At 43.9% G+C, this 14,250-nt stretch overlaps 1 protein-coding gene across 1 annotated transcript in view; it reads right to left on the bottom strand.

Moving 5' to 3' along the window:
* AP4E1 (adaptor related protein complex 4 subunit epsilon 1) overlaps positions 1 to 7,608 on the bottom strand; it is a 90,137-nt gene extending 82,529 nt beyond the window's left edge. The window contains exons 1-3 of the mRNA XM_025390797.1: positions 7,370 to 7,608; positions 3,411 to 3,482; positions 10 to 133 (exon numbers count right to left, since the gene is read on the bottom strand). Of these exons, the coding sequence (XP_025246582.1) occupies positions 10 to 133; positions 3,411 to 3,482; positions 7,370 to 7,519 (346 nt within the window). The 5' untranslated portion in view covers positions 7,520 to 7,608. The remainder of the gene's footprint in view (positions 1 to 9; positions 134 to 3,410; positions 3,483 to 7,369) is intronic.
* Positions 7,609 to 14,250: the final 6,642 nt, after the last annotated feature.

The following is a 14,250-nucleotide window of genomic DNA, read 5'->3' as shown; positions in this document are numbered from 1 at the left end:
CATACATACCTACTCTTTTTTCTAAGAGGTTTCCTTGTTGGGCTAACTTGATTGCATGAATATAGCCAAAGGAAGCATCATATCCAAGCATTTCACAATATATAAGTCTCACCATACATTCCTTCATCATTTTCTGAAAAGCAAAATAGCCGTATAAATAAATAGAATATTTAGATTGTTTTACTATGTTCTCATAATTTAACAGGAGAATCCTTTAATCCTGGCACTGAAGAAATAACATATATATTACAAACTAATCACCCAATATCAGACTTTATAAATAAAAATTGCTCCCAATCTTACTAATAGTATTACTTTTAGTAAAATTATCTCACTATTTTGTTAGTGGCACTACTATAAAATAAATCAACTGTAGCTATTTCTATGTGCCCCTAGTGAAAAATTTGGTTATAATGTGATACATGGGGTCATCACACAAGATTTCATCATGGTCATCTTACTTGGCTTCTAAAATACAGCACATAATTTTAGTAGACTTTGTCAAACGAAAATATCCATAAAATTCCCACAAGTTGGTAATAATTTCTGTAACAAAAATATTTTTCACATTGGAAAACCAAATTGCACCTAGATTTTCCTCAGAATTATTGTGCTAAGTACAATACGGAATAGTTTGCTTTATAGGCACTCTTTTTTAAAAACTCACAATTATAAACTGAGGGGCATGATTTCATTAATGGCATAGCTATTGTAATAATATTTAGTTTTCTAATGGGGTCTTTTAATATCTTCAATGCAAGCCAAAAATTTTTAAGAGATGCTAAAAAATTTGTTTTATCACTAAGATATTTGCATTATCAATATTTATGGAAAATTTTAATCAGAAATAAAATATATAAATAAAATGTGTTTCAAAATAACAAAAAGCTCATAGACTTTTTTTTTTTTGAAACAGAGTCTCACTCTGTCGCCCAGGCTGGAGTACAGTGGCAAGATCTTGGCTCACCGCAGCCTCCACCTACCGGGTTTAAGCGATTCTCATGCCTCAGCCTCTCGAGTAGCCAGGACCACAGGTGCATACCACCACGCCCAGCTAATTTTTGTATATTTAGTAGAGATGGGGTTTCACCATGTTGGCCAGGCTGGTCTCAAACTCCTGACCTCAAATGATCCACCCACCTAGGCCCCACAAATTGCTGGGATTACAGGTGTGAGCCACCACACCTGGCGACATAGACTATTTTAATATGTCAAAATTAATTAGGGTTAGCATATTACAGGATTATTAAATCACAAAATGCTTAGGAAACAGTAAAATTGAATATTTGAAAGCAATGATGATAATGTTTAATATAAATATAAAGAGTTTAAAGAGAAACCATAGGAAAATCTTAAGGGAATGAGATTTAACTCAGGTCACTTGTGCTTAAAGCAGCAAAAGTTAACTCATTAATACATTAATTAAGACTACAAAATACTAGCAGGGTGCAGTGACTCACTCCTGTAATCCCAGCACTTTGGGAAGCTGAGGAGGGCAGATCACCTGAGGTCAGGGGTTTGAGACCAGCCTGGCCAACATGGTGAAACCCCATCTCTAAAAAAATACAAAAATTAGCCAGACGTGATGGCCCGCGCCTGTAATCCCAGCTACTTGGGAGGCTGAGGCAGGAGAATCGCTTGAACCCGAGAGGCAGAGGTTGCAGTGAGCAAAAATCACGCCATTGCACTCCAGCCTGGGCAACAGAGCAAGACTCCATCCTCCCACCCCGTCCCCCCGCCCAAAAAAAGGCTACAGAATACTGAGAAAACAAACAAAAGATAAACAAAAAATAATGGAAGTCCCTCTTCAGACTTCTACATTAATTAGGAGTGAAAGTGTTCATTTAAGCCATTAAGTTTCAACCCTAGATTTGTAACATTTTATCTCAGAGTTTTTCAAAAGTCATTACCAACTTTGTCTAAGTGAGATTACATCTCATGCATTTATTTTTAGAGATGAAAGTGCATTCCCCAATGCAGGAATTCTCTTTACAATTTCTCTGACAGCCAACCTTTACATGAACAACGCTGGGACAGACTACTCTGTAAGATATACACAGAGTTGGATGGTCATAGTGTTGTAAAATCTTCCTTTCAAACTCTGCCTTCCTAATTTCTACCTATTTAACTTAGTTCTGCCCAACTTCAGGTTTCTGCCTTGGAACAAGGAAAACTATGTACTGATGCCAATCATAAAAAATGGAAATCCAACAAAAACGATTTATGTTTAACAATTCTATCTAGTACTATGAAGCATAATTATTTTATCCATAGCCACACAGACACACATACATGTATACACACAAACATACATATATACACACACACAGATATATCAGATTATGTTTTGAGTTTTATTTGCCACAAACTATTATTATGACCACAAAAGAAAACATATTCATTCTCTCAGACTTTACAAGTGCTTTTCAAATTCGCGATCATGTGCTTATGCAAAATGATCACCCTGATATTTTTACTGGCAGAGAGGGAAAACATTCCCACAGTAGCTTGTATACTGAAGACACTCACCAAATATTTGCTGAACAAATGTTGCTTGGAACAAAATCTCATTTTTAAAAAATCAGGCTAGGCACGGTGGCTCACGCCTGGAATCCTAATACTTTGATTTGGGAGGCTGAGGTAGGTGGATCACTTGAGGTCAGGAGTCTGAGACCAGCCTGGTCAACATGGTGAAAACCCCAACTCTACTAAAAATACAAAAATTAGCCAGGCATGGTGGCGGGCACCTGTAGTCCCAGTTACTCGGGAGCCTGAGGCAGGAGAATCGGTTGAATCCAGGAGGCAGAGGTTGCAGTGAGCCGAGATCGTGCCATGCCACTGCACTCCAGCCTGGGCAACAGAGCAAGACTTCATTTCAAAAAAAAAAAAAAGAAAGAAAAAAAATCAAACTGGGTTTTAATCTAGCTATGCTGGGACAGCCCCACAGTGGCCTGCATAATAATGAATGACCATTAATTAAATAGTTGCTGAATATTGTTTGAAAGATCAAATTATGTAGAACAAAGTTTAAAAACAACTAGGTCTTACATAATAAAATTAAATATACCTACAATATATCAATTCAGGTCTGAAAATATGTTGATATCCCAACCTTTTCCAAATGCATAACATTAAAAACATCAGATCAGCACTAGGGTCCCAAGAGTATCTCCACATTTATGTAATCATCATCACATTAGCCCTGACTTCACATAGGCAAATCTTGTTCTGGTGCAAACCAGTCAACAATAAAAGGCTAAAGTTAACATCTAAGTTGCTACCATCTATAATTCATTTTGACTACGATAAATCAAATTTTAGCAACCAATCATCAGTTAGATGCCACTATTGAGTCCATAGTAGACTAGATTTCAAATTCAAATGTGTTGGCACTGACTATGCAAACCTACCAGTGTTGTAGCAGGAGCAGAAACAGTTGCTTTCAGACTACTCAGTTCCTGCTGGATTAATTTTTCTTCTTCCTGAGAAAAATGAAAATATTTAAACGCTTAATTAACTGTCTTTTAAAACCGTAACAGCATTTATCTAAAGGAAAAAATATAATTTACAATACTTTTAATTTAAAAGAAACATTATTTTAAAGGAGAGTTATAAATATTATGTATTTATGATCTATCTAAAGCCCTATCTCCAAACCTCAGAACCATCCCTGGAGAGAATAAATATTTCCAGGCTACCCCATCCTTCCTCTTTTCTTTTTTTTTTTTTTTTTTTTTGAGACGGAGTCTTGCTCTGTGCCCCAGGCTGGAGTGCAGTGGCACGATCTCGGCTCACTGCAAGCTCTGCCCCCCGGGTTCACGCCATTCTCCTGCCTTAGCCTCCCGAGTAGCTGGGACTACAGGCGCCTGCCACCACGCCTGGCTAGTTTTTTGTATTTTTTTAGTAGAGACGGGGTTTCACGGCATTAGCCAGGATGGTCTCGATCTCCTGACCTTGTGATCCACCCGCCTCGGCCTCCCAAAGTGCTGGGATTACAGGCTTGAGCCACTGCGCCCGGCCCCTTCGTCTTTTCTTTACTCAGTTACTTCCCCTTAATGGCAGAAGAGCAGAAAATGGTTTCTTAAAAACTAAAGGTGGAGGCCGGGAGCAGCAACTCATGCCTGTAATCCCAGCACTTTGGGAGGCCAAGGCGGGTGAATCACTTGAGGTCAGGAGCTTGAGACCAGCCTGGCCAACATGGCGAAACCCCGTCCCTACTAAAAATACAAACATTAGCTGGGCATCCTGTAATCCCAGATACACAGGAGGCTGAGAAAGCGGCAGGAGAATCGCTTGAACCCAGAAGTGAATGTTGCAGTGAGCCAAGATCGTACCACTGAACTCCAGCCTGGGCAACAGAGCAAGACTCTATCTCAAAAAAAAAAAAATTTAAAAAAATTAAACGTGAAGAGAGAATAGAAATTCTCCATGTATTGGCCCAAGAAAAGAGTCTCATCTCACATCTTCCCCTTAGAAGTAAAAAGTCTTCATGGAATTAAGAAATAGGGTAAGAAAGCAGAAACAGAAATAGGTATTTTCCCCTTAAACTACATTCTTCTTCCCTGTCTTTTCCTCATTCCCCGAATCCTTTCCATCACTTCCTATCTCAGACATATACCAATGTGGTCACTTCTACTGTCTGCATTGTATGTTATCTTCCTAAGCACTTAAAAAATTGGCCCAACTTTTTTTGGCTAAAATCATGCTACCTTTAAATTACACACTGAATTACATGTTCATCAGATGGCTATTCAAAAGCCACTAGTGAAGCACTGACACACGTGGATGCCTATCTACAGTTTCAAACTGCTATTTAAGATCAAAAATAACTTTTTAAAAAATTTTATTGAGCATCCCTTAAAAATTAGCAAAGGACAAAAACCTTAAGAAAAACAACATTAAGGCCACAAATGGCCAGGCATGGTGGCTCACGCCTGTAATCCCAGCACTTTGGGAGGCCAAGGCAGGTGGATCACCTGAGGTCAGGACTTCAAGACCAGCCTGGCCAACATGGCGAAACCCTATCTCCACAAAAAATATAAAAATTAGCCAGGTCTGGTGATGCGTGCCTGTAATCCCAGCGACTAGGGAGGCTGAGGCAGGAGAATCACTTGAACCCAGGAGGCAGAGGTTGCAGTGACCCAAGACATGGCGAAACCCTATCTCCACAAAAAATATAAAAATTAGCCAGATGTGGTGATGCGTGCCTGTAATCCCAGCGACTAGGGAGGCTGAGGCAGGAGAATCACTTGAACCCAGGAGGCAGAGGTTGCAGTGACCCAAGATTGCAGCACTGCATTCCAGCCTGGGTGATAGAGCAAGACTCCATCTCAAAAACAAAACTAAACAAAGCCCACAAAGAATGATTCTGGAATGTGAAGCAGTTTCTCTCTGTATAGCATCAACTTATTTGAGCTACCAAAAAACAATTTTTTTAAACCTTCTTTTCTGTCTTTCCTTCTCTTTTAGCATTTATATTGCATTATAGTCATACTTACACTTAAGCCCAAAACGAATGACCAATTCCTTGGGAAAAGGGAATGTCTTTAATTCTATTTTCCTGTGTCTAACACATAACCTTGTTCCCATAAACGTTTGTTGAACAAATAATGACATTAATATGTGCTCTTTTTAAGATATAAACTCCTTGTAGCTGTGAATTGGTATACTACACAATCCGTGCAACCATCAAGCACCTGTGGGGGCCCAGCACGGTGGCTCATGCCTGTAATCCCAGCACTTTGGAAGGCCAAAGGGGACGAATCACTTGAGGTCAGGAGTTCCAGACCAGCCAGCCCAACATGGTCAAACATGGTTCCAGACCAGACAGCCCAACCCTGTCTCTACTAAAACTACAAAAATTAGCCGGGTGTGGTGGCCTACGCCTATAATCCCAGCTACTTGGGAGGCTGAGGCAGGAGAATCGCTTGAACCCGGGAGGCAGAGACTCCAGAGAGCCGAGATCGTACCATTGCACTCTAGCCTGGGCGACAGAGCAAGACTCCGTCTCAAAAAAAAATTTTAAGGCCGGGCGCGGTGGCTCACACATGTAATCCCAGCCCATCGGGACGCCGAGGCGGGCGGATCACGAGACCATCCTGGCTAACACGGTGAAACCCCATCTCTACTTAAAAAATACAAAAAAAGCCGGGCGCGGTGGCTCAAGCCTGTAATCCCAGCACTTTGGGAGGCCGAGACGAGCGGATCACGAGGTCAGGAGATCGAGACCATCCTGGCTAACACGGTGAAACCCCGTCTCTACTAAAAAAATACAAAAAACTAGCCGGGCGAGGTGGCGGGCGCCTGTAGTCCCAGCTACTCCGGAGGCTGAGGCAGGAGAATGGCGTGAACCCGGGAGGCGGAGCTTGCAGTGAGCTGAGATCCGGCCACTGCACTCCAGCCTGGGTGACAGAGCAAGACTCCGTCTCAAAAAAAAAAATACAAAAAAAAAAAAAATTAGCCGGGCGTGGTGGCGGACGTCTGTAGTCCCAGCCACTCGGGAGGCTGAGGCAGGAGAATGGCATGAACCCGAAGGCGGAGCTTGCAGTGAGCCAAGATGGTGCCACTGCACTCCAGCCTGGGCAACAGAGCGAGACCTCATCTCAAAAAAAAAAAAAAAAATTAAAAAATTGTAAAATCTTAAAGCTCCAGCAAGCCGAGATCGCACCATTGCACTCCAGCCTGGGGGACAAAGCGAGACTCCGTCACTAAAAATTAAAAATTTTTTAAAGCTTAAGAATTTTTATAACTGCTCATTTTCAAAGCCCATTTGAGGCACAAACTTAGCAAATTTTACATTTTAAGAGAACTATGCTTTTTCTTTGCCCAACACGTTGTTCTAACCCAAGAACCTCAAGCTCCTCAAAGATATTCAACATGAGGCTCACAGGATCTGTTCAGGTATGCGACATCTGAACTGTTGTTCAGTTGAAGGGATGGGGGGAGAGAAGGAAACTGAATAGGGAAAAAAACTTTGTGGAAGGTAAACAATGTCTGACACCTCCATCGCACTGGGTATTTTCACACGCTTGACATCTCACCCAATCCTCAAAAACACTATGAATTATGTATCAGTACTTTTCCACGCCAACGTTGAGAAAACACAAGGAGGGTCAGAGGTTACAGAGATATGCCCCAGACCAAAGAGTCAGTGTCAGAACCAACTGTGGAAACTCGGCCTCCCTTGCTGTCAGTCCCAGCAGGAAAGTGAAGCTTCCAGGCAGACGAAAGGACGAACCGACACTGCAGCCCCTGAGCCCCGCCGGAGGGCTAACCCCGGAGGCCTTGGAGTCTCGCCGCCCGGCCAGGGCCTCCTGGCGCGGGGGCCTCACTCCGATGTCCCTGAGCTCCCGGGCCAGCGGGCACCTACGTGCTTGGAGGTGAGGGCGGTGATGCCGCGGACGAGGCTGCCTAGCCTCGAGGAGAAGGACGCCTTGGCGGCCGCGGGCCCACCACCTGGCTGGTTCTGCAGAAAGAGTCCCGGCAGCGCCGTCAACGTCTTCTCCACTATGTCGCTCATCGCCGCCGCCGCCCGCGATCCGGTAGCCGCCCGGCTTCATGCCCAGCCGCCGCTGCCTGCCCGGCCTCCGTAGGCACTTCCTGTTTTTTGAATAAGAAATCTTTATTGGCGTCCCGCGTGAACCAGTTCAGTGTCGTTCTCGCCAGAGGCCACCAGAGTGCGCAAGAGACCGCGGGGGTGGAAAAGGCCACTCGCCCGAGATTGCGCGCGGAAGTGGACCTCCTTTCTCGCAGCGGGGTAGTGGCTCCGGGATCCCCCAGAACTGTGAGTTCTCCTGAGGAAGCCGCCAGGGGCCTCGCCCTGTTAGGCATTGTCTCCCAGGGTCTCCCTTTCCCACTAGCCGCCTGCGCGTAGCCCGAGACCGCGTCAAGAGTTGCGTCTCCCTGAGCGCGCCTTTTTCGGGACGTCCCCGCCCGGTCCACCGCCTCTCACTGTCCCCGGACCGCGCACCACCCGCCCACTTCCCACAGGCGATTTCACGCGGGTCCCCGGCGCCGCGCGCGGCTCCGGCCCTGGCGACTCATACCCGAGGAGTTGCGTGATAGCGGAGCTGTCCTGAGGATTCGGCGTGCCAGGTTCAGAGCCCGTCGCGTGCCAGGGACTGGCGGCCACTGTCGCTTCCCGTCCGCCCCTCTCCTCCTGGTATTTGGGGGGTGGACGGGAAAAAGAAGTAGTTGGCGGCCACCCTTGCCGACTCCTCCTCAGCAGGTCGCAGTTGAAAGGTTACCTTCCTGGAGCCCACTCCCCTGTCCCGGCGGGCAAGGACAGGTCTCCACGTCCCACCCTCTCACAGCGCTCGGTTCTGTTCCACTTTAGAACAGGTCGCAGTTGCCACTACGTAAACAGCTCCCCATAGAGAGAGTGTTTTATTCATGCGGATTGCTTCAGCTTTTACCTAGAACAGAATCTGGTACAGTGGCTCTCGAAATGTGGTCTGGTGACCTCAGGGTCCCTGATACTCTTCTAGGGAATTCACAAAGTCAATATTGATAACGTTTCTTACATGTTATTTGCCGTTTTCACCCTCATTCTGTTGGAAGTGTACAGAGTTTTCAAGAGGCTAGATGATGATTGACTAGCTGGTAAAATGTATGCTGGAGTATCCTTGTGTTTTCTAGAATTTTCTAAGGTAGTAGGTTTAGGGCATAAATATGTGCGTTTTCAGAGATTAATGCAGTTTGCCCTCAATACTCCTAGTGTGTTTCTAGGAGGTAGGTTAGATAGGTGGTCATAGCCTCCCTTCAAGGGGAACAAACTTGCTAAATAAATAGAACAAACCAGCCCGTAGTGTACAAACCACATCCCAGGCTCCTGGTTAGAAAATTTTGCAGCAAAGAGGTAGAAGAGCAAAAGGGAAAATCCCCAAATTCTCACAAGTGCAGAAACCCATCAGTATCCTTGGGCTGAATTATACTCATTGTAATAGTAGGGAAAAAAAAAACAAAAAAAAACAAAAAAAAAACAGCCCTGGGTGAAGATTTAAGATACTAATAAGACATGCAATGTATATACTAGCATATACAACCACAGCGCACGTGGCCCCAGAAAACTAGAGAACATGCTTAATAGCAACACCTGTTCTCCCCTCTTCATGAATGATCCTGTGAGACTCCTACAAAGGGAGTTTCACCAGTGTCAGTGCATGCTGTCTCACCTTTGAGCAGCCCGCTCTGATCAGCTGTCAGGGTGTACTTTCGCTTTGCAATAAACTCTTTTGCTTGCTTTTACTTTGGACTTTAAATTATTTTGCACTGCGAAGTCCAGAACCTCAACCGGCCCACCAGCTACAGCTACACTTACAAGCTATCTTCAGTTATACCTGCTCTAATCTCTGTAACCTCCTTGTCACCTAATAAATGAGTTTTTTTTGAAATCCTGAAGTTGTTCTAATATCTATACGGAAACATAAGAAAAAAGTTCAGTTTGTTGGCTTGTCTCACAAGAATATTTTTTAACATATTGAGAACATTTTAAAATATTTGAACTTTATCTAAAAGGGACACTCATTATTTAATTTTTTTTTTTTTTTTTTTTTGAAAGTCTCGCTCTATCACCCAGACTGGAGTGCAGTGGCATGATCTGGGTTCACTGCAGCCTCCTCCTCCTGAGTTCAAGCAATTCTCCTGCCTCAGCCTTCCAAGTAGCTGGGATTACAGGCGTCCGCCACCACGCCTGGCTAATTTTTGTATTTTTAGTAGAGACGGAGTTTCACCATTCTGACAAGGCTGGTCTCCAACTTCTGACCTCAGGTGATCCGCCCACCTCAGCCTCCCAAAGTGCTGGGATTACAGGCGCGGGCCACTGCACCCAGCCGGAAAGGGATACTCTTTTAGAATTTAATTTTTTTTTTTTTTTTTTTTTTTTGAGATGGAGTCTCGCGCTGTCGCCCAGGCTGGAGTGCAGTGGCCGGATCTCAGCTCACTGCAAGCTCCGCCTCCCGGGTTCACGCCATTCTCCGGCCTCAGCCTCCCGAGTAGCTGGGACTACAGGCGCTGCCACCTCGCCCGGCTATTTTTTGTATTTCTTAGTAGAGACGGGGTTTCACCGTGTTAGCCAGGATGGTCTCGATCTCCTGACCTCGTGATCCGCCCATCTCGGCCTCCCAAAGTGCTGGGATTACAGGCTTGAGCCACCGCGCCCGGCCAATTTTTTTTTTTTTTTTTTGAGATGGTGTCTCGCTCTATTGCCCAGGGTGGAGTGCAGTGGTGTGATCTCGGCTCACTGCAACCTCTACCTCCCAGGTTCAAGCAAATTCTCCTGCCTCAGCCTCCCGAGTAGCTGAGATTACAGGTGCGTGCCACCATGCCCGGCTAATTTTATGTATTTTTAGTAGTGGTGGGGTTTCACCATGTTGGCCAGGATGGCCTCGATCTTCTGACCTCATGATCTGCCCGTCTCGGCCACCCAAAGTGCTGGGATTACAGGCATGAGCCACCACGCCCGGCCTAGAATTTAATATTTTGTCTTCCGGACACGGTGGTTTATGCCTATAATTCTAGCACTTTGGGAGGCCAAGGCGGGCGGATTGTCTGAGCTCAGGAGTTCCAGACCAACCTGGCCAACATGGTGAAACCTCATCTCTACTAAAAATGCAAAATATTCAGACGGGCACGGTGGCTCACGCCTGTAATCCCAGAACTTTGGGAGGCCACAGTGTGCGGATCACAAGGTCAGGAGTTCAAGACCAGCCTGGCCAACCCATGTCTCTACTAAAAAAATACAGAAATTAGCCGGGCATGGTGGTGCACACCTGTAATCCCAGCTACTCGGGAGGCTGAGGCAGGAGAATTGCTTGAACCTGGGAGGCAGAGGTTGTAGTGAGCTGAGATACCACCACTGCACTCCAGCCTGAGTGACAGAACAAGACTCCGTCTCAAAAATATATATATATATACAAAAAATTCAGCTGGGCATGGTGGCGCATCTGTAGTCCCAACTACTTGGGAGGCTGAGGCAGGAGAATTGCTTGAACCTAGGAGGCAAAGGTTGCAGTGAGCCAAGATCACACCACTATACTCCAGCCTGGGTGACAGAGCGAGACTCAGTCTCCAAAAAAAAAAAAAAGGAATTTAATATTTTATCTTAAAATTAAATTTTGTTTTATGTGTAGTTTTTAAATTTTAGGCTCTTCCATTGGCTTAAAAAGGGGAGACTAGAAGATTGGCTTTCTAACGTTCCCATATGTGAAGATCCTGAAAAAGATGATGCTGACATCAGTATCAGAATTCGCTGAGTCAGGGAAAGGGAGAAATCTGGTTGAAACTATAAATAACAAAGGAAAGTATGACAAAAGCTTCTTTCTTTCCCTTGGCATTAGAGATGTTAATCACTTGCCTTATTTTATCTCATTCAATAGAACATTTTCAAATACTATTGTAGTGCCAATCAGGTTGACACATCGTTTTCAGACCAGTCAGAATTTAAAAGAAAGGGAATTGAATATTTTCAACATAGACATGATATACTTTATAAAAGCCAAAGCTTTTGTATTACCATTTTCAAAGTAGAAATAAAAAAACCTACTGAAGCATCTTACACATGAACTTATTATATTTCATTCGTTGGAGAAGGACATGCAATAGCTAAAAGACTAATGAATGCCTGCTAGATGATAATCAGTAAAAGAAATCATAGGAGTGCTACTTATCAAAGATGCAGTAACTCACCAAATTAGACATTTAGTTGCAGGCCGGGTGAGGTGGCTCATGCCTGTAATCCCTGTATTTTGGGAGGCCAAGGCAGGCGGATAACTTGAGATCAGGAGTTTGAGACCAACCTGGCCAACATGGTGAAACCCTGTCTCTACTAAAAATACAGAACAATTAGCTGGGCCTGGTGGTGCATGCCTGTAATCCCAGCCATTCGGGAGGCTGGGGCTGGAGAATCACTTGAACCTGGGAGGCAGAGGTTACAGTGAGCTGAGATGGTGCCACGGCACTTCAGCCTGGACAACAGAGCAAGACTCTGTCTCATAAAAAAGAAGGAATTTAGTTGCAAACATAAAAACTGAGTTCATATGTCGTCTGCAGAATTATAATTCCTTTAAAATGGACACAATTATTCATGTAGCTGGACTTGTTACTTTGCTTATATCCATCCAGTGTCAGCACCAACTAATTCTTGAAGATCTTCTTTTACATAAATCTTGACAAGAAACACAAGTGATGCTGAAATAATGTATTGACCAACTTCTTTGGATCTCATAGTTCATCCTGGAACAATACACTCACATTTTTTTAAAGTCAGTTTTACTTAAGAATATCCTTGATGATGCAGTAAGAATTCTTAATTTTATTAAATCTCGGTCTTTGCACTTTTAAAAAAAATTTTTTTGTGACAAAATGGGAAATACTCATAAAGTATAAACTCTTAAATCCTGAGGCTTTTTTTTTTTTTTTTTTTTTTTTTTGGCCAGGCGTGGTGGCTCAGGCCTATAATCCCAGCACTTTGGGAGGCTGAGGTGGGCGGATCACCTGAGGTCAGAGGTTTGAAACCAGCCTGGCCAGCGTGGTGAAACCCGGTCTCTACTGAAAATACAGAATTAGCCGGGCGTGGTGGCACATGCCTGTAATCCCAGCTACTTGGGAGGCTGAGGCAAGAGAATCGCTTGAACCCAGGAGGCAGAGGTTGTGGTGAGCCGAGATCATGGCATTGCACTGCAACCTGGGCAACAAGATGAAACTCCATCTCAAAAACAAAACAAAACAAAACAAAATCCTGAAGCATAACTGAGATAAGATAGTTTCTCAAGGAAAAGCATTTGAATCATTGTTTAACTTCAAAGCTGAACCGGCGGGTGCGGTGGCTCATGCCTGTAATCCCAGCACTTTGGGAGGCCAAGACAGGCGGATCACGAGGTCAGGAGATCAAGACCATCCTGGTTAACACAGTGCAAACCCCGTCTCTACTAAAAATACAAAAAATCAGCTGGGCGTGGTGGTGGGTGCCTGAAGTCTCAGCTACTCGGGAGGCTGAGGCAGGAGAATGGCGTGAACCCAGGAGGCGACAAAGCTTGCAGTGAGAGGAAATCACGCCACTGCACTCCAGCCTGGGCGACAGAGCGAGACTCTGTCTCAAAAAAAAAAAAAAAAAGAAAGTGATAAACAGTAGTTTTCTTGAAAATGAACAGTGAGTCTTTCAGTTGTAGGGAAAGAAAAAAATCTTTTTCCTCTTACCTTTCTAACTTCTTGGCTGGGGCCCCTGTGAAAAAAACAAACAGAAGTTTATTAAAATGTATGGAGCATATAACATAGCAATACCTAGAAATGAGTAATTCAAAGAAGAAGGACAGCAGGGGGGCAAACTAGTATATTCTCTATAAGACTGTCACCACCAGCCACTCCACAAGTTTTTTTTCTGGCTCACTTTTTTTAATTTTCTTTCTGTCTCAATTGGAAATATACAGAAAGTTTTCTTTCTGTGTCACTTGGAAATATATAGAGGTACGGGAAAAGGTAAGACATGTTTTTCTTCCGTGTGTTTCCTCAGCTTTCTTTTAGAAAACTTTTATTTTGCACAAACATTACATTTACTTTATTCAAAATTCAACATGTACAAAAGCTTACACTGAGAAAAGTATTCCTCTCTTCCTTTCCTCAGCCTCCTACTTTCCTCCTTAGAAGCAACCACCATGGTCCATTTCTTCAGCAATATTTTTTACAGAAACATTAGCTTTCATCTTGGAAGTCATTTATGCCATCCCATGCCCACAGAGAATTCAGCCCACTTCTTTTTAGAATGTATCTCTAGGGAATCATTCCTTCTTTTAACATTTTACTGAAAATATCTGCCCACCTGTTGATTAGAGTATTGCAAACAGACAACAGTTGTTCATGCTCACTTACCCCAAGAGTTATCATCCCTGCTCCAGCAGTGCACCTGGGAATCACCTGAAAGGAAAGTTCTAGGATATACACACACATCCAATGGCCCCAGTTCTCCCCTTCTATACTCTCTCCTAGGCTCTCATTCTATTTTCAACCCCCTCAACTACTAAACTGCATTTAGCGTTCTTTATCCCCAGGCTCTTTGGGTTTGACATGTGGCAATGTTTTTCCAGCAAAGACCTTGACAGCCCTCATCAATAGTTCTGATTTTCCACTCTTGCTGTTGCCTTAGTTTACCCCTAATAACATCCCCCATTGCTTCATTTCCCTTGCAAACATCTTACTTTAGTACCTCATCTCTCTCCTGAATTATTATAAAAATCTAATTTGTCATTGCCATCACTA

Source organism: Theropithecus gelada, chromosome 7a (genome assembly GCF_003255815.1).
Source record: "Theropithecus gelada isolate Dixy chromosome 7a, Tgel_1.0, whole genome shotgun sequence".
Taxonomy (NCBI): Eukaryota; Metazoa; Chordata; class Mammalia; order Primates; family Cercopithecidae; genus Theropithecus; species Theropithecus gelada.
The sequence above is the reverse complement of the archived record's forward strand: the minus strand, read 5'-3'. Positions and strand labels throughout refer to the sequence as shown.